The sequence below is a fragment of the Mobula birostris genome, chromosome 1, assembly GCF_030028105.1.
Source record: "Mobula birostris isolate sMobBir1 chromosome 1, sMobBir1.hap1, whole genome shotgun sequence".
In the NCBI taxonomy this organism is placed as follows: domain Eukaryota; kingdom Metazoa; phylum Chordata; class Chondrichthyes; order Myliobatiformes; family Myliobatidae; genus Mobula; species Mobula birostris.
The window spans coordinates 112,973,845-112,994,134 of NC_092370.1; the positions used below are offsets into that span (position 1 = coordinate 112,973,845).

Sequence of the window (20,290 nt, forward strand, 5' to 3'; positions counted from 1 at the left end):
TCATTGAAAGTCATAGAGAAATACTGCATTTAAAGGTGAGGAGCTATTACAGTAGTACACAACTCTATCTTTTGCAGGAATCCAGAGATTAGCTGCACAAACACTAGTTTACCAAAATCTCAGCTCACAATTGAGCTTAATAATTGGGCCATAAAGCCATCATGATGAAATTATTAATTGATTATATGGTATTGATTGAACTTGGGCCTTTCTGGCATGGTTTAATGCTGTTGCAATCTGTGATTCTTCCTTCTGTGCTTTTAAATGATTATACCAGGTGTTGCTTTTTTAACACCGATGTCATAAATATGGAGGTATGCGGAATAGGAGAGCAAAAGAACCGTTGAATACATCTGTATTTTGAGTTGATGATGATAATGTTATATTTAGCTGCTATTTTTCCCTTGTGTAGAAGAATTGGGTGTACCATTCACCAGCCTGACTCAAGTTGAAACATCTTTCCACCCTGTAGACTGCAGTGACCCATCTTTGAGCAGTGCTGTCATAATGGATGATCACTTAGTTTCAAATGTGATGAAGACAGAGGTCACAGTTAATGCTGAACTGCAAGCACCAATAAACAACTCACTGCAACAGGAGAACTTGGGCCATGGCACTGAAGCTTCTGTGTTCACAGAACCATTGCCACCCTCCTCCAGAAATACTGGCTTTGCGATGGACACTATGGTACTTACCAGCAACACCACGAGCACTGTTGCCCCAGTTACAGAAGTTTTACCTTTGAAACGTGCCCCTGAGAAAGATAAACTTGTAAATGAAGTAAGAGAAATTGCACAAGCTAAAGAACCCCAAGTAGCAAAAGTACCTGTGGAGAAGAAAAAGAAAAAGAAAAAGCGTTCGCATCCAAAGGCATCTCAACCTGTAGTAGATGTTCCTCCTAAAGCTAAAGATGTACATAAAATTATTTCTGATCAGCGGCTAGCAGAGCTGTCTGCTGGAGTGATACAAGAACATAAAGAAATTGTTTCAAACACTCAGAGGTCATTTAAAGAAGTAACAGGAATGAAGGAAAAAGCAAAACAGGTAGATAATACATCAAGCCAAGGCAGTGCTTGGGCAACAGGAAGTGCAGGGGATAAAATGGCAACTGCTCCGATGCAAAATATTAAAGCTGCTTCAGAGGGTCATAAAACAGCTATGGTAGGGAGCCAGAGAGGAGAGTTAACACTTTCAGAGAGTTCATCACAGGTAGAATCAATTTCTGAAGTGGAATTGACTGAGCACCCTTTGGATTCCTGGAACAGGGAGGTGACCTCCCCTGAATCTCTCCAAGCAGGTGAGGTCGAAAAAGTAATACAGCCACCTTTAGAACAGTGGAGTGGTGAAAATGCTTCTTGCAAATCACAGAAAGAGTCTCAGGAAAGCAAGTTAGCAATGCCTTCTCTGGAACTTAGGGACAGAGATAATGCTCCCTCTGAATCAATGGAAATGCCTGAAATTAAGGAGATTGAAGGATCTTATCTTGAACATGTGGATCAAACAACTATTCACTCTGGATCAAAGCAGACACCGAAAGTGGAAGAAATAGTAGAGACACCTCTAGAAAATAGTAGGGAAATTACTGCTCCTGTGTCACAGGAATTCTCTAAAGTGGGAGAAGTACAGACCCTACTGAAACTTGGAGGTGAAGAAAATGCTTCCCCTAAGATGGATCTGCCATCTGAGGTAATAGAAATGGCAGAGCCCCTAACTGAGAATCTAGGTAGAGAAATGTCTTCCTTTGAGTGGAAGGAAGTACCTGAGATAAGCACTTGTGTAGAACATGTTGCTAGTCAAAATATTCCTACTCACTCAGAGCACCTGCCTGCAGAGGGGATGGTAGAGAACTCTCAACTTGTTAGTAAAAGAGCTGCTCCCCCTGAAATGAACAAGGAAGCAGAGATCCGTCTAGATCATATGAGTAAAGAAATGGATAGTCTTAATTCTCAACAAATGCCTTTGGTAAAGGAGATAGCAGAGATGCTTATAGACGACGTAGATATTCCTCTTGAATCAAATAAATTGCCCGAGGTGAAGGAGGTGATTGGGCATTCTTTGGAGCAAGTTGGTAGACAATCTATTCCCCAACACTCAGAGGAGACATCAGGAGTGACAAAGTTAGCAGAAAGCCCTTTGACCTGTATGTACGTAGAGGCGGGTGTCCTTGAACCAGAGCAAGTATCAGAGTTGAAGGAGATGGTAGAGAGTTCTCAGCAACATCTGAGTGAAGAATTGGGCTCCCTTGAGTTAATGCAAACAAATGAGGTGAAGGAGATGGTGGAACCTTCTCTGACAAGAGAATCAGTTGTCGTTGAGTCACAGCATGCATCAGAGGTAATGGGCGTGATAGAGACACCTCTTGAACATGCAAATACCGAAGTGACTCCCCTTGATTTACAGCACACTGCTGAAGGGACATGGGTAGTGAATGCTTCTTCAGAGCATTGTGGTACTGAACTTACATCCACTGAATCGCAACAGAAATCTGAGATAAAAGAGCATGAGAGTCCTCTGCATTGTTGGGATAGTGAATCTGCTTCCCCTGAATTGCAGCAAAGTTCTGAGATGAATGAGATGCCAGAGAGTCCTCTAGAGTGTCATACTGAAGTCAAACTCTCTGAGTGCACTGATCAAGTTGCATCCCTATCACTGAAGCAGGAAGCATCAAAAGCACCAGATAATAATGAGGGGAAAAGTCCAAAGTCACCATTGAAAAAGGGAGGTGCAAAACTCCTCCAAAAGCAAGGGTTCATGAAAGGTATTTCACAGAAGGAATCTGGTGCAAGAGTGTCTCCTGAACAGCACAGGGCCTTGAAGACCTCAATGCAACCAAAAGTCACAAAGGTTTTGAACCAACGACGAGGAGATAATGTGCCTGTAGAACCAAAGGACTCTGGAGATGTTAATGCACAGTCTAACCAGGGGCATCTGGATGAAGGAACTCGTCAAGATGAAGGTGTGTTTCAAGAGCACTTTTCCCCTCTATCTTCCTCTTACCCCATTCCTCTCCCCAGCTTCAACTTACAATATCTTGTCATCGGGATTTCAGCTGACTGTTAATGGCACAGCATGATACCTTACATTGGTTTACTAAAGCACCCATTATTTTGCATGCTCTACTTTCCTTGAATTTGTAATTAATCCATGGCTTACTAACCGCAAGGATTATATTGGATGAAATTAGCAACCTGTGTATAGTGGGTATCTTTACGGCACGGCATTTGAATGGTTTAAAGGTGATTTTGAGAGCAGTTGCTTACTTTTTGATGTTAAGTTCACATTTACAGATGTGAAGAATAAAAACGGTAAGTGTCTAGCTGTATAACTGGATGTCATATGCTTGTATTTGAAAATTAGAATATGTTTCACTTTCCCAAAAGGAAATTTATTCAGAAATATTTATTTGTGAATAATCTTGGCTTGTCTACAATAATAGTAAATTCTACTTTTTGTATTTTCATAAATTACCAAAGTTGTACATATTAATACTGCATTGCCTTGAACTTAGAAGCTACAGGGGGGAGAAGACAATACAATTTAAGTCAAGACTTTAAAAGATAACATAGAAAATGTCTTGTAAAGGTTGTCTTGTGAAAGTAGTGACAGTCAGTTAGGAAGCATGATGAGGGATTACTAAGGCTTTAAGTGAAGTGAGTGAAGTGTATTGTCATTAATCTACATGTATATGTGTGTGTGTGTGTGTGTGTGTGTGTATATATATATATATATATAGTATAGAACCATGTAATGTATATGGAAATGAGACAATGTCTCTTCGAACCAGCTGTAAAGCACAGTAGTACACGTAACACACAATAATTTATGAAGGTAAGGATAAAATCTATAGATCAATCACACATATGTAACAAACTAAAGTGCATTAATATTAAGTATTGTAACATACGGAACAGATTAACCAGTGACACCTCGAATACAATGCGGCTGGGGGTTCGGAAGCCTAATGGCCTGGGGAAAGAAACTGTTTCACATCCTGACTGTTCTTGTTTTTTTTTTGCATCATGGTCTCCTGCCTCATGGTAGAAAGTCAAACAACTTGCTGGATGGATGGGTGGGATCTTTTACAATACTAAGGGCCCTGCATATGCAGCACTCCTGCAAAATGTCCCCGATAGATAGTAGGGAGATCCCCAAGATCCTCTGAACTGTTCTCACAGTTCTTTCTAGGAATTTATGGTCTGATGCTTGACTGATCCGATACCAGATGGAGATGTAACTTTTCAGGACGCTCTCGCTCATGCTCCTGTAAAACACAGTCAAGATGGGGGATGGAAACCTTGCTTGCCTTAAACTTCTTAAGAAGTGGAGGCAATGCTGTGCCTTCTTGTTCAGGGAGGCGATATTAAGAGACCAGATGAGGTCATCTGTGATGTGAACTCCCAGGAACTTGGTACTCTTAACTCTCTCTATGGAGGAGATGAAGAATGGTTTGTCTGCACCGTCCTGAAGTCCTCAATTATTTCCTTTGTCTTCTCCACATTCAAGCTTAGGTTGATGCATGTTTTGTATTCTCCATTCAAAGTACTTACTCTTTTATTCAAGATCAGTATAAAGTTTAGATTAGCTGGATTAGTTCACTAATTTTTTCCTATTTGCTATATGAAGCAGTCACTGAAGAGTTAGCAAAAATTGTCTATCAATTTAAATTTGACATATTGGTGGGAAAGATCAAAAGAAATTCAGTCTTTTTAATGTTGAGATTCTTTTTTAGCAAATAGGATGAAGTGTTTGAATCAGGCAAAGATACAGGATCAAGACGGCAGAAAGGGGTATGGATTTGATTTTAGAATGGTCATGAGTATGACAATTCAAAAATAGCCTGGTGCATTTCATCTAAATCATACCACATCATCGGGACAAATCAAGAAGTTGTCTTACAATATTGACAACGTATATATGTCAATCATCTTTGATAAGTGAAAAGTAAAATCGTTCAATTTGTACGGATTAAAGCAACTTTGACTAATTTATTTGTTTTAAAAAAATACTTTTGACATTCATCAAGCTATAGCAATCTTTCAGTATTTAAGTCAAGTCGTTTATTGTCATTTCAACCACAAGCTGCTAGTACAGTACACAGTAAAAATGAAACAATGTTCCTCCAGGACCCTGGTGCGACATGAAACAACTCAAAATTACACTAGACTATGTGAGACAGCACAAGGCTACACTAGACTATGTAAAACAACATAAAAACTGCACTGGACTACAGACCTGCACGGGACTACATAAAGTGCACAAAACCGTGCAGGGCAGTACAATAATTAATAAACAAGACAATAGGCACAGTAGAGGACAAATTATAATATAATAATAAATGATGTAGATGTCAGTGTAGACTCTTGAGTATTGAGGAGTCTGATGGCTTGGGGGAAGAAACTGTTGCACAGTCTGGTCGTGAGAGCCCAAATGCTTCGGTACCTTTTGCCAGAAGAGTTTGTGTGAGGGGTGCGTGGGGTCCTTCACAATACTGTTAGCTTTGCGGGTGCAGTGTGTGGTATAAATGTCTGTAATTGCAGGAAGAGAGACCCCGATGATCTTCTCAGCTGACCTTACGATCCGCTGCAGGGCCTTGTGATCTGAGACGGTGCAATTCCTGAACCAGGCAGTGATGCAGCTGCTCAGGATGCTCTCGATACATCCTCTGTAGAATGTGGTGAGGATGGGGGGGTGGGGGAGGGGGGAAGTAGATGGACTTTTCTCAGCCTTCTCAGAAATTAGAGATGCTGCTGGGCTTTCTTGGCTATGGAGCTGGTGTTGAGGGACCAGGTGAGATTCTCTGCCGGGTGAACACCAAGAAATTTGGTGCTCTTAACGATCTCTACGGAGGAGCCGTCAGTGTTCAGTGGAGAGTGGTCGCTCCATGCTCTCCTGAAGTCATCAACCATCTCTTTTGTTTTGTTCACATTCAGAGACAGGTTGTTGGCTCTGCACCAGTCTGTTAGCTGCTGCACCTCCTCTCTGTATGCTGACTCATCGTCCGTGCTGAGGAGACCCACCACGGTTGTGTCATTTGCAAACTTGATGATGTGGTTTGAGCTGTGTGTTGAAGCACAGTCGTGGGTCAGCAGAGTGAACAGCTGTGGACTGAGCACACAGCCCTGAGGGGCCCCTGTGCTCAGTGTGATGGTGTTGGAGATGCTGCTCCCGATCCTGACTGACTGAGGTTTCCCAGTCAGGAAGTCTAGGATCCAATTGCAGAGGGAGGTGTTCAGGCCCAGCAGTTTCAGCTTTCCAATCAGGTGCTGAGGAATGATTATGTTGAATGCTGAACTGAAGTCTATGAACAGCATTCAAATGTATGTGTCCTTTTCGTCCAGGTGGGTGAGGGCCAGCTGGAGGGTGATGGCAATGGCGTCGCCTGTTGAGCGGTTGGGACGATACGCGAACTGCAGGGGGTCCAGTGAGGGGACAGCAGGGTCTTTACGTGCCTCATGACGAGCCTCTCGAAACATTTCATGATGATGGATGTGAGAGCAACGGGACAGTAGTTAAAAAACAATCTGTGAGGATATCTATTGTTAAATACTTTCCGCATTGGCGTAAAACTTGACAAGCATTTGGTAGATTCAGTCACGTTCACCTCTTCAGGATAAGATGTATTTCTGTGCAATGTAAGCTGAATTTGATTCTCCAGATTAATAATGAGTCTTGCGTCATGATTTGTGCATTGGAATGTGTTATTTGTTATATCAATTTTAGTATGCTAGGTTAAGAGTTTAATTTTTTTTATTAGTTAGTGATACAGTGCTAAGTAGGCCCTTCTGGCCCTTCAAGCTGTGCCGTGCAATCCCCAACAGACGTGATTAATCCTAACCTAATCATGGGACAATTTACAATGACTAATTAACCTACCCAGTCTTTGGTCTGTGGGAGAAAACCAGAGCACCTGGGAAAATCCCTGAATTCCACGGGGAGGACATACAGACTCCTTACAGAATGGTCTTGGAATTGAACTCCAAACTCCGGAATGCCCTGAGCCATAATAACATTGCACTAACTGCTGTGCTGCCATGGCTCCCAATAGATCTTGCAGATGAAATATTTTCTGCATATTTCTACTTTTCCCTGTGTCATTTTAAAGGCTCTGCATTTGAGAATAAAATTATATATAGATATTGTATGTGTTGCCTGAATAATACTGGGGGGAATAGGCTGCATGGCTTTTTCTTGCTTTTGTCTCTCTCTTGTCTTGAAATTTAGCAAAGTAAAGGCTGAGGCCTGTTCTTTTGATATTCACAAAGTCTACAGCTCATTTGTTGATGAGCTTTATTCAAAAAGAGCATGGTTTAGCATAGATGCATTGGAATATAAGATTGTATCGTAAAAGTAATGGGCTTCCTGTCATTTTGTAATTTGATTTTGTGATTCTGCTTTTTACTGTTGGTTGCTGGGCTTTCTCTCTTGAAAGGTAGGGGTTCAGTGAAATGGTATGAAACAGCAAATTTAAACTTGCATGTATTTGGAGATCTCTGAAAATATTGATACCTCTGAGATACTCCTTGTACTTAAGTACTTCAAAATAATGCTAAGCATTATTCCAGTACCAATTTTTAAAAAAGAATCATCCATGTATTTCTGCTCCCCGGTCTTTCTAATGAAGCCGGCAAGTTCTTCCTACTTATTTACATTATGTATTTTCCTACAGAAAGTATCATTGAACTTCTGTTCCCCTTAAAAGGCAGGTATTTCCAGATCATAATAATTTGTATTAGGGACAAAAATCTCTTCATACTTTCATACCCTGTTGCCAATTCTTTTGACAATTATCTTAAATTTATGTCCTCTTGCTAAGTGGTCTTAAGTAAAAAGGCATATATTTCCCCTTGTTATTCCCTTAGAACTCTGAATTTTAGACTTTATTTTAACTGGGATGCAGTGCTGATTTACCTGAATGATACTCAAAATGTGGAGAAACAAGAGAAGCTGAAATTATTTTGTTAAGAAGAATAAATTTCAACTGCTTTTATGTCTGTTAACTTCACCAGTTAATGCCCTTCTGAAATTTGTTTCTTCACTGTTAACATTTCCAAATTTGTAAACTTTACATAATAAATCCGTGGTCATCTTTGCTCTAAATCCCCTCTACCTATTGTACTCTTAATGTTTTCTTGCTGACATCTACCAGTGGTCTTATATATCCTACAAATTTCTCCTTTACTATTAGGAATTGTAATTATTAACATCCAAAATTCAGCTCAAGTCTTACAAAGAAAATGCTGGAAGAATAAGAAGTTCTACTAAGTTATTAAATACATTAAAAAAATTAAAAGAAATACAGGTTTCCCTCGCCATCTGAAGGTAGAGCATTCCTATGAAATGGTTCGTAAGCCAGAATGTCGTAAAGCGAAGAAGTAATTACCATTTATTTATATGGGAAAATTTTGAGCATTCGCAGACCCAAAAATAATCTACCAAATCATGCCAAATAACACATAAAACCTAAAATAACAGTAACATATAGTAAAAGCAGGAATGATATGATAAATACACAGCCTATATAAAGTAGAAATACTTCTCTATAATCATTGCCGCACTGTTCTCCGTAGCGAAAATCTCACGCAAGCGCCGTCAGCAAAAACACGGCGCAAGCACTCTCCAGTAACCTTTAAGCTGTGAAGCTGCCAGATCATACCAAATAACACGTAAAAATACACAGCCGATATAAAGTAGAAATAATGTATGTACAGTGTAGTATCACTTACCGGAATTGGGAAAGCGTGGAGCACACTGATGGTGGTGTGTTAGACTGAGTTGTCGGAGTTTGGGTGGTGCAGTGGCCCCCACCCTCCGGGCAGCAAACCGATACCGATCTGCGAAGCATACCCATAGCCCTCTATTTTTCTAAGCTCCATGTAGCCATGCAGGAGTATCTTAAAAGACCCTATCGTTTCTGCCTCCACCACTGCCGCCGGCAGCCCATTTCATGCACTTACCACTTTCTGCGTAAAAAAACTTACCCCTGACATCTCTGTACCTACGTCCAAGCACGTTAAAACTATGCCCTCTTATGCTAGCCATTTCAGCTCTGGGAAAAAGCCTCTGACTATCCACATGATCAATGCCTCTCATCACCTTATATACCTCTATCAGGTTACCTCTCATCCTCCATCGCTCCAAGGAAAAAAGGCGGAGTTCATTCAACCTATTCTCATAAGGCATGCTCCCCAATCCAGGCAACAACCTTATAAATCTCCTCTGCACCCTTTCTATGACTTCCACGTCCTTCCTGCAGTGAGGCGACCAGAAATGAGCACAGTACTCCCAAGTGGGGTCTGACCAGGGTCCTATATAGCTGCAACATTACCGCTCGGCTCTTAAACTCAATCCCACGATTGATGAAGGCGAATGCACAGAGTCAACCTGCGTAGCAGCTTTGTGTGTCCTCTAGACTCGGACTCGAAGATCCTTCTGATCCGCCACACTGCGAAGAGTCTTACCGTTGATACTATATTCTGCCATCATATTTGACCTAACAAAATGAACCATCTCACACTTTTTGGGTTGAACTCCATTTGCCACTTCTCAGCCCAGTTTTCCACCCTATCAATGTCCCCATTGTAACCTCTGACAGCCCTCCATACTATCCTCAATACCCCCAACCTTTGTGTCATCAGCAAATTTACTGACCCATCCCTCCACTTCCTCATCCAGGTCAGTTATAAAAATCACAAAGAGTAGGGATTCCAGAACAGATCGCTGAGGCACACCGCTGGTCACCGGCCACAATGCAGAATATGACCCATCTACAACCATGACCTGTCTACAACTGGTTGTAGATGGTTGTAGAGATACAAGGAGTTGATTTGCTGAATGTTGCTTTCTTTGCATAATTATATTCTTATTTTTTGTTTTTCTTTCCTGCAAAGTTAAATAAAGTAGATTTTTTTTATTTACTGCATTTTGTGTCATGCACAATGTTCTGAATGTTAAGTGGCCCTGTTTACATTACAAGTAAGCAGATGGATCACTGTGTTTGCTGATCACGGACAGCCTTTCATTGCTTGTCTGTAATTTTGCTGACAGAATTTTACATGGGTTTTATATTTTGATGTAAATAAACTATTTTTACTTACTACCAAAGCTGAATTCTGAATACAGGGAACAGGTTATGGAATAGAGTTACATTTTTTAAAATGAGCATTGATACTTTTCATAATTTTATATAATTTTGCTATTACCCAAATGTTTTGGTCTACTTTTGTTCTGAAATATTAAGAGAAGTTGACTGGTAGCTAAGGCACAACATTATAAATTTATTGACAATAAATTAAGTAGGGCTACTGCCAGAATAATGAAGGTATGGTAAGTGTCTCCTGTACCTAATCAAGTGCCAACTGAATGTACTATATGATTGTGGTCTGTTGTTACAGGCCATCCACTTCAAGGTTCAAATATATTATACATTCTAAGAGGCTGTTCAGCACACCATTGTTGTAAAACTGAGTTACTGTTGCCTTCCTGTCAGCTTGAACCAGTCTAGCCATTCTCTTCTGACCTCTCTCATTAACAAAATATTTTTGCTCACAGAAGTGCTGCTCACTAGATTTTTTTTGTTTTTAAACTCTGGAGAGTGTTGTGTGTGAGAATCCCAGGAGATCAGTTTCTGAGATATTCAAAGCCACCCTGTCTGGGACCAACAATCATTCCATGGCCAAAAAAACTTAGATCACATTTCTTCCCCATTCTAATGTTCAGACTGAATAACAACTGAATCTCTTGAGCATGATTGTATGCACTAGGTTGTTAGTGCATGATTGGTTGGTTAGATATTTGCATTAGTGAGCAGGTGTACCTAATAAAGTGGCCACTGAGTGTTTTTGCAGACAGAATAGAACAGCATTTGGAATGACAATAGTCCCATGCACCTTCTAGGCAGTTGAGGTTGTAGGTTTGGCAGCTGTGGTTGAAACCTTGGCATGTTGCAGTTATGCCCATGATGAATGGAGTGAATATTTTGGATGGAGAACATGGTGCTTGACAAACAACCTTATTTGTTAAGTATGGGTTTAGGATGCATGGATCAACTTTTTTTGGTTGTAAAAGAATGAATGAGATATTTAATTTACTTGATGTTTAAAAGGAATTGTCAGGAAGGTTGTTGCTAACCTCACAACCTCTAGTGAAGTTACTTAATTATGGGGGTTGTGTCTCTCGGAGTACAGAGCTGTGTTGCACTGAGGCAAATGAATACCATCACTATGGCAACATTTCATCACACAAGAGTGAATTCAGATTTTTTTTTAAAGAAAAAGCATTTGAAGTAGATGAGTAATGGTTTGGGGCTTTGTCTGATAAAAGTAACAGTTCTGTATATCAGCTAAAATTACAGCCCTTCGGCATATTATTTGAGGGAAGAAGATACAGTTTGTATATAAATTAGTTCAACTTGTCATATTTGCCTCTCTAGAACTTATGGAATTGCAATTTGGATATTTATTACAAATTTCCAATAATACAGAAAATTGCTTGACCTATCTTTAATAAAATTAAAAAATAAAATTCATCATTTTAGCTGAGCTTTAGGTTCTTCTTTTCATAATGGACGCACATAGGGTCTAAGTTTGTTCATTCTGTAGATCAATGAGGGAAAGACGGTCTGTGTTCCCTTTCTATTTTTGTTCATTTTTAAAAACAAACCAATTTATAATATGGAAAGTCAGCTGGACTTAATGAACTGGATCTTGCGGTACCTGTCTGCATTCAATCCAGATGTGGTGGGCCAATCTTGCAGCAAGCCATGCTGCATGGTCTCAACAGGATCAAGTGGATCTTGGATGATGGTGCAATGGCAAGGTTACTAGACTAGAAACCCAGCAGTCTCAATCAACAACCAGCGACCCAAGTTCAAATTGAACTTGGCAGTTGAATTTAATTTCAATCTAGAATTTACAAACACCTCCAGTCTGTGTAAAGACCACAAATAACCTGATTATCATTAGAAGTCCATCTGATTCATGAGTGTCCTCCTCCAGGGAGGAAATTTGCCATCTGTATCAGGTTTGGCGGCATATGATTCCAAATGTACTTGTCTCTGAAATGGTCAGGCAAGCTATTCTGTTCAGAGTCTGTTAGGTATGGATCTTGAATCTTCAAAGATTCTTGAAATTTGTTCAAATAGTGTTGATGGGTTCATGGACTGTTGAGAAATTTGCTGGCAATGGGGAAGAAGCTGTTCCTAAATAGTTCACTTTGGGTCTTCAGGCTTCTGTACCATCTCCCTGATGGTAGTAATGAGAAGAAGGCATGTCCCAGATGATGACGGTCCTTAGTGAAGGATGATGTCATTTTGCAGCACTGTCTCTTGAAGATGCCCTCAATGGTGGGAAGGATTGTGCCCGTGATGGAGTTGGCTGAATATGCAGCCCTCTGCTGCCTCTTCTGATCCTGTGCATTGGAGCTTCTACACCTGGCAGATGTGATGCAACCAGTTGGGATTTGTCCATGGTACATCTATAGGAATTTGCAAGAGTGGTGACATACTAATTCTCAAGCAACAAATTAGAGCAACTGGCATGTAATTCCAACAGTGCATTGGACCCAGGATAGAACCTCCGAGCTGTTAATGCCTAGGAACTTGAAGCTGCTCACCATTTCCATTACTAACCTCTCATTAAGGACCAGTATGTCTTCTCCCCACTTCCCCTTCCTGAAGTCCACGGTCAATTCTTTGGCCTTGTTGATGTTGACTGCGAGGTTGTTGTTACAACACCACTCAACCAGCCGGATTTTCTCACTCCTGTATACCTCTTCGTCGCAAGCTGAGATTTTACTGGCAATAATGGTGTCATCTGTGAATTTATAGAATGCATTTGAGCTGTGCTTACCCACACAGTCACAAGTGTAGAGAGTAGAGCAGTATTTTCTACTGATGTGCCCATATATTCTGTCATTCATACTATCACTCCTCTGTCCAGCAGCATTGTAATACAAGATAGCTGGTGACGTGTTAATTCATGTCTTTTCATCCCCAATTGATTCAGTATAAATTATCAGTGAAGTTTCTACATTTTGTCATCTCTTTGCATTAGTTTTTACTTTGTCATCCAAAAACTCGACTTCACTTAGCTCCTAGCAGCAAGAAGCTTACACTCAAGGCATTCAGCAGGCCAATAATTTAATTAAAGGTAAAGCTTTTCAGAGGATTTAAAATATGGGAGAAGAACAGAGATGGAGTTAAGTTCAAGGAGTACCAGTGGATTAGATGTAGCTGTTTGGACTAGTGATGGAGCAAAGAGAGAGTGGCATATGCAGAAAAGCAGATTTTGAGAATTAAAGAAAGCAGAATTAGGATTTGGACAAGTGATTTGAAGACGAGTGGAGTGGGAAAGAGAGGAAGTAGTGGCCACTTTATTAGGTATATCTACATTAAGTAGATGTACAGATATCTAATGAGGCAATCGTGACAGCAACTCAATGCATAAAAGCCCATATAGGCATGGTCAATAGGTTCAGTTGTTGTTCAGATCAAAGATCTGAATGGGGAAGAAATGTGACTTTGACCATGGAATGATTGGTGCCAGACTGGGTGGCTTGAGTATTTCAAACTGCAGATCTCCTGGGATTTTCACACACACCAGTTTCTGGAGTTTATAGAGGATGATGTGAAAAACAAAAAAAAAATCCAGTAAGCGGCAGTTCCGTGGGCGAAAATGCCTTGTTAATGAGAGGGGTCAGAGGAGAATGGCCAAATGGGTTCAACCTGACAGGAAAGCCACAGTAACTCAAATAGTGACACATTGCAATAGTGGAGTGCAGAAGAGCATCTTTGAACACACAACACATTGAACCTTGAAGTGGATTGGGTACAACAGCAGAAGACCACGGTGGGTTCTACTCCTTTATCTAATAAAGTGGCCATTAAGTATATAATCTCAATGTGTTTAGCAGAAGCTGAGCATGTGTATAGCTCAGCATTGTGGGAAATCACACAGTTAATTAACATTTTATGGGATCTGTCCATAGTCAAAGTATGCCTCCACCCTGTTGTCTAGTTAAAGAGAGTTGATCTTGTTTGCTACTACACCCTCAAGGCAGACAGTGCAATCTCAGTGGTGGTTAGGATTCTGGTGATATAATGCCAAGTTCGCACAACTGGAATGTCCCAGAAAAATACTGATAGCAAATTTGAGAGCAGAACTTTGGCTTTTGACAAAGCTGCTTGAAATTTTAATAGTTTTAAATATCTCCAGTGTTCAAAAACAATTAAAAATTGAAGTACATAATTGAAGAAAATGAAAACTATTTACATTATCAAGAAGTCATTTACCTTTCCCTTTGTAAGTCTAGAATCCCCACTGAAATAAGAAGTGTCCTGTTCATGTGTCAGGTTTAATTTGGCAAAAGGTTTGAGGGTGACATCCCAAAAAGACTGAGCTCTTTTGGCCTCCATATGAAGTCTAGCGATGGGATGAAATATAATGAAGATGCAATACCATCTGTAAGTTGTTAAGGTATGGATTTTCTATTTAGTTGTGCAGGAGATCTACTGAAATTTCAGCTACTCAGAGTTGTTAATGCTATTCAGAACCATTGAAATCTAATCTAGCAATTTTCACTCCAAGTGTGTTCATGATATAAGATCTCATTTGAGGGTATACTGTATTGTTCTTCAGATAAGATGTTAAACTGAGATTCTTTTCAGATAGTTACCAATACAAAATTACAATTTAAAAATGAGAAATCTATTTTGCTAATTTGGAATATATTCTATGCTGGATAATTATGGATGAGACAAACTCCTTGTTCTTTTTTAACAGCTATTTTGAGAGATTCATATTCTTACCTCCTGGTGCATTGTAAAATACAATTGTTTTGCTTAAATTATCCAAAGAGTAGTCTGTTCTTATCTAAAAGTTTATTCTACATGTTGATCTTATTTTCTAACATCAATACAGTCTTTTAATAATTGGACCTCTGCTCCTTAGTTCTATTCCTGCAGTGTAATTTGAATTGAAATGCTTAATTGTTTTTCTGCATCCATTGCTACTTTGTTTCTCTTACCAAGTTTACTTTCCTTTCTTCTACACTAAAAAGCCTAAGCCTTTCTAGCCACTCTTCATAACTTAAAAGACTACATTCCTGACTTACTCTGGAGCATCCAATGAGGTTGCCACTGAGGAATTGCTGCACAGTAGGAGACCAAAGTGAAATAAACTTGTAGGGTAGAGACCCTTAGGAATTCTACAACCTTGGGAGCTAAGCCATTGTTTCTTTCAAATCAAGAGATTTCTGGATATTTTCGAAATCAAGGGATATGACGATGATGCTGGAAAATGACATGACTGATCTGCCTGTGATCTTAATGAATAACAGAAGTCTTGAAGGGCCAGATATCCTAGTTTTGCTCCTTTTCTTTGCTTTCTTATACATTGGTGTTCTTGTTAATACTTTCAGAAATGGATACATCAAATAAATTGTCATGAATTTTTTTTTCTTCAGCTTTTAATTGCTTCTAAATACCTTTGAATGCTAGAGGCATTTAAAAATGATCAGAATGTCAGAAGCTAATGCTTTGCTCTCAGCTTTGCAATCAACATTTTTCTGGGACGTTCCTGTGGCTTGGACTCAGCACCATCACCAGAGGTCTACCCACCATCAAAAACTTGCTGCCTGACTTCATGGTGTGGAAAGCCAGTGAGATCAGTTCTCTTTAGCTAGACCAGATGGGTGAAGACTTACCTTGACCATCAGACAGCTTATGTTCTCCAATAGATTTATATTTTTAATGAGATTGCTGGTATATTTTGAATGAGCAAACTCTGTATTAATTGCAGAATTTCTATGTAAAGTGCGAGGGGTGAGTGAAAGGTTTACTTTGTTAGATAGATTTAAAGAGCAAGCAAGGGCTGGACACCAAAATTAAAGGAGTGACAAAGATGACAATATGATCCATGACAGTGACATGACTTTACTTGGAACCGCTTAATTGCAAGATGGAACTAAAATTTGAAGATTAAAAAAGTAGAGTTGCAAAATAAAGAGTGGGCGTAAATCAAAATAGACATGGAATGTGGAGCTACATAGTGATCTCATTTACTGGAGTCATTATTTTAATAATACAAAAATATACTGGAATGGTTAATTGCTTTGCTTGTCATGGGCTCTATGTTACTTAATTTGCTGGACTGATAAATTCTTCCTATTGTGGGTGGTGAAATGAATTATAAGATCTTGATTGAATGGCTCAAAGTTGTAGATTAAATCAGATAAGAGATTTGATTTAAAAGCAAATCTTTATATTTTCAAGGGGTTCTTTGGAGTTGCTGCAAGCATTAACAAATAAACGGGTGCTGATATTCTTTCTTTATTCAAGGTAATGTTCAACTCAGCTGAATTGCCTGGTACAATATATCAAGGTTCATACTATGTGATAGCAACACTGCTTCCTCTTTCAAAAAGTAAATCATGTGAATTTAAGTAATTTGCTTTAAATGTGAATTCATAACGAGTTGAATTTATAACATACAGTTGTAAATGAATTTATTTAATCTCTTTATTAAATTCAAGTTTATTATAAATGTATACTGCCAAACGATGCAACATCCCCCGGTACATAACACAGTACACATAACTCACACACAACACTTAAAATAATGTTACCACAAAAAAATTAACAAAAATAAGGTAACCACGAGGAATTCTGCAGATGCTGAAAATTCAAGCAACACACATCAAAGTTGCTAGTGAACGCAACAGGCCAGGCAGCATCTCTAGGAAGAGGTACAGTTGACGTTACGGGCTGAGATAGTAAGGTGCTCGTCTGACACAACTTGGTGTTTCATAGGTGATCAGACCTGGATGGTAGCAGGTTGTCTCATGGCCCATGGGAAGAAGCTGTTTTCCATTCGAACAGTCCTTCTCCTAATGCTACAGTACCTGCTGTTTGAAGGTGGGAGTCAGAGTGATTGTTGGACAGATGGGAGGGATCATTCACAATGCTAAGTGCCCTGTGTATATAGCACTCCTGGTAAATATCTTGGATGGGAGACCCCAATGATCCTCTCAGCAGTCCTCTCAATTGTTTGTAGGATCTTGTGGTCAGATGACTTGCAATTTCCATACCTGACAGTGATGCAGTTGGTTAGAATAGGAGAGGTGGGGGGAGGGAGGCTCACTCGCTTCGTTCTCTTCAGGAAGAGGAGGCACTGCTCTTGACTTAAGAGGTGGTGTTGAGGGATCAGGTGAGATTGTCCATTATGTGCACTCCCAGAAACTTGGTGCTCCTAACTCTCTCCACAGAGGAGCGGTTTATATGCAGTGAAAAGTAGTTGGTATACATCTTCCTAAAGTCCACAATCTTCTTTAGTCTTGTCCACACTGAGACTCAAGTTGTTGTACTTGCACCATTCTGCCAATTACCCTAACTCATCTCTGTAAAAATTCAAATTTCAAAGTAATATAATCACAAACAAGAAAATCTGCGGATGCTGGAAATGTGAGTAACACACAAAGTGCTGGAGGATCTCAGCAGGCCAGGCAGCATCTATGAAAAAGAGTATAGTCAATGTTTCGGGCTGAAACTCTTCGGTAGGACTCGAGAAAAAAAGCTGATGAGTAGATTTAAAAGGTGGAGGAGTGGAGAAAGAAACAGAAGGTGGTAGATGAAACCTGAAGGGGGAGGGATGAAGTAAAGAGCTGGGAAGTTGATTGGTGAAAGAGACAGAAGACAATGGAAGAAAGAAGAGAGGGGAGGAGCAAGGGGGGCAAAGAGATAAGGTGAGGGGGGAAAAAGAGAATAGGAAATGATGAAGGAGGGGGGAGGGGAATTACCAGAAGTTTGAGAAATCAATGTTCATGCCATCAGTCTGGAGGCTACCCGAACAGAATACAAGGTGTTGTTCCTCCAACCTAAGTGTGGCCTCATCACGACATTGGAGGAGACCATGGATGGACATATCGGAATGGGAAGTGGAATTAAAATGGATGGCCACTGGGAGATCCCGCTTTTTCTGTCGGGTGGAGTGTAGGTGCTTGGCAAAGTGGTCTCCCAATCTACGTCGGTTCTCACCGATATACCGGTGGGTCATATCAGGAGCCCACACCAGGAGCACTGGATGCAATATATGACCTCAACAGACTCACAGGTGAAGTGTCACCTCACCTGGAAGGACCGTTTAGGGCCCTGAGGGAGGAGGTGTAGGGGCAGGTGTAGTACATGTTCTGCTTGCAAGGATAAGTGCCAGGAGGAAAATCAGTGGGGAGGGATGAATGGACAAAGGAGTCGTGTAGGGAATGATCCCTGCGGAAAACAGAAAGGTGGGGGGGGGGGATGTGCTTGGTGATGGGATCCCATCCTGTTGGAGATGGTTGGAGACTTCAAAGTAAATTTATTGTGGACGTACGGTATATGCCACCATGAGATTCATTTTCTTAGATTAGATTATGAAGCCACTCAGTCCTCGTTTATTGTCATTTAGAAAAGCTTGCATTAAAAAATGATACGATGTTCCTCAAGAATGATATCACAAGAAACACAGGACAAACCAAGACTAAAACTGACAAAGCCATATAATTATAACGTATTGTTACAACAGTGCAAAGCAATACCGTAATTTGATAAAGAGCAGACCATGGGCACGGTTAAAAAAAAAGTCTGAAAGTCCCGATAGCCTCATCATCTCATGCAGATGGTAGAAGGGAGAAACTCTCCCTGCCATGAACCTCCAAGCGCCGCAAACTTGCCAATGCAGCACCATTAGAAGCACCTGACCGCAGCGGACTCTGAGTCTGTCTGAAAACTTCAAGCCTCCGACCAGCCCTTCGACACAGCCTCTCCGAGCACCATTCTTTGCCGAGCGCTTCGACCCTGCCCTGGCCACCAAGCAACAAGCAAAGCTGAGGACTCGTGGCCTTCCCCTCAGGAGATTTCGGACCATACAGTAGCAGCAGCAGCGAAGCAGGCATTTCTTGTGGACACTCAGTGAAAATACAAACAAACAGAATAGAATCAATGGGAAAAAACACTCACACAAGACAGACACACAACCAATGTACAAAAGACAAACTGCAAATACAAACATTAAAATTAAAGAAACAGATAAATAAATAAGCAAGAAACAGATATTGAGAATATGAGATGGAGTTGAAAGAGAGTCCATAGGTTAAAGTCATAGAAATATGCAGCCATCGAGCCTATTCCAAACCATTTAAAATGCCTACTCCTATTGAACTGCACCCAGGCCATAGACCTCCTTCCCCTACCATCCATGTACCTATCCAAACTTCTCTTGAACGTTGAAATTGAGCTTGCATGCACCACTTATGCCAGCAGCTCGTTCCACACTCTCACGACCCTCTAAGTGAAGAAGTTTCCCCTCAGCTTTCCCTTAAACTTTTCACCTTTCACCCTTAACCCATGACCTCTGGTTGTAGTCCCACCCAATCTCAGTGGAAAAGGCCTGCTTGCATTTACCCTATCTATATTGCTCATAATTTTGTATACCTCTATCAAATCTCTTTGCAGTCCTTTATGTTCCAAAAGATAAAGTCTTAACCTATTTAATTTTTCCTTGTAACTCAGGTCTTCTAGTTCTGGCAACATCCTGTAATCAAAAAAAGCCAAATTAAATCCACTGTGAATAAATCTTGTAAAACAATTATACATGAAAACTCCCAAGGAGGATGAATACTTTTTATGGGCACTGTATGTATGTTTCGTAAAGATTGGAGGAAGCAGATTAGCTCATGTGAGAAAGATAGCTTATGATGTTTGAAAAGGAGAAATACATTTAAATTTAGGGGTCATTGACTTCTGTGTCAAAGGACAATTCAGAAATTTGGTAAATTAAGCAAATTTGTTGATGGACAGTGGTAATTTTGCTGAATAAACAGAAATCTGTGGGAGGTATCTAAAAATGATTTAATTTAATCTGAATCTGTTTTGTATGCCAAACTATCCAAACAAAAAAACTACGTAGAACATTAAAAAAAATTAAATAAAAAACACCAACAGTCTAGAAATTTCTGTAGACCCAGCAACCGCAGGAAATACAAAGAACAATTTTAAAATGATTACATAGGTAATAATATATATAAGAGATGGTATGAGAAGAGCATTTCAAAGAATCTCAAAATTATTTTAATGTTTAAATTATACTTGAGGAAAAAGATAGTGGGACATTAATAATATCAATAACAGGGTGTATAATGATAATCGCAGGTGTTTAATAATTTGGGAAAGAAGAAAAAAGGAGTGACTTGATGAAGTTAACATAAACAAGATACAGTACTTACCAAAGTCCTATATTCTGAAGAACTTGCGTAGGAGCAT

General features: G+C 40.0%; 1 protein-coding gene across 5 annotated transcripts in view; it reads left to right on the forward strand.

Moving 5' to 3' along the window:
* LOC140199015 (uncharacterized) overlaps positions 1-20,290 on the forward strand; it is a 309,841-nt gene that overhangs the window by 207,178 nt on the left and 82,373 nt on the right. For 4 of the 5 annotated variants that reach the window (XM_072260397.1, XM_072260427.1, XM_072260417.1 and 1 more), the window contains one exon: positions 413-2,956. In XM_072260397.1, coding sequence (XP_072116498.1) covers positions 413-2,956 — 2,544 coding nt within the window. The remainder of the gene's footprint in view (positions 1-412; positions 2,957-20,290) is intronic. The other variant, XM_072260407.1, reaches the window with a different exon arrangement.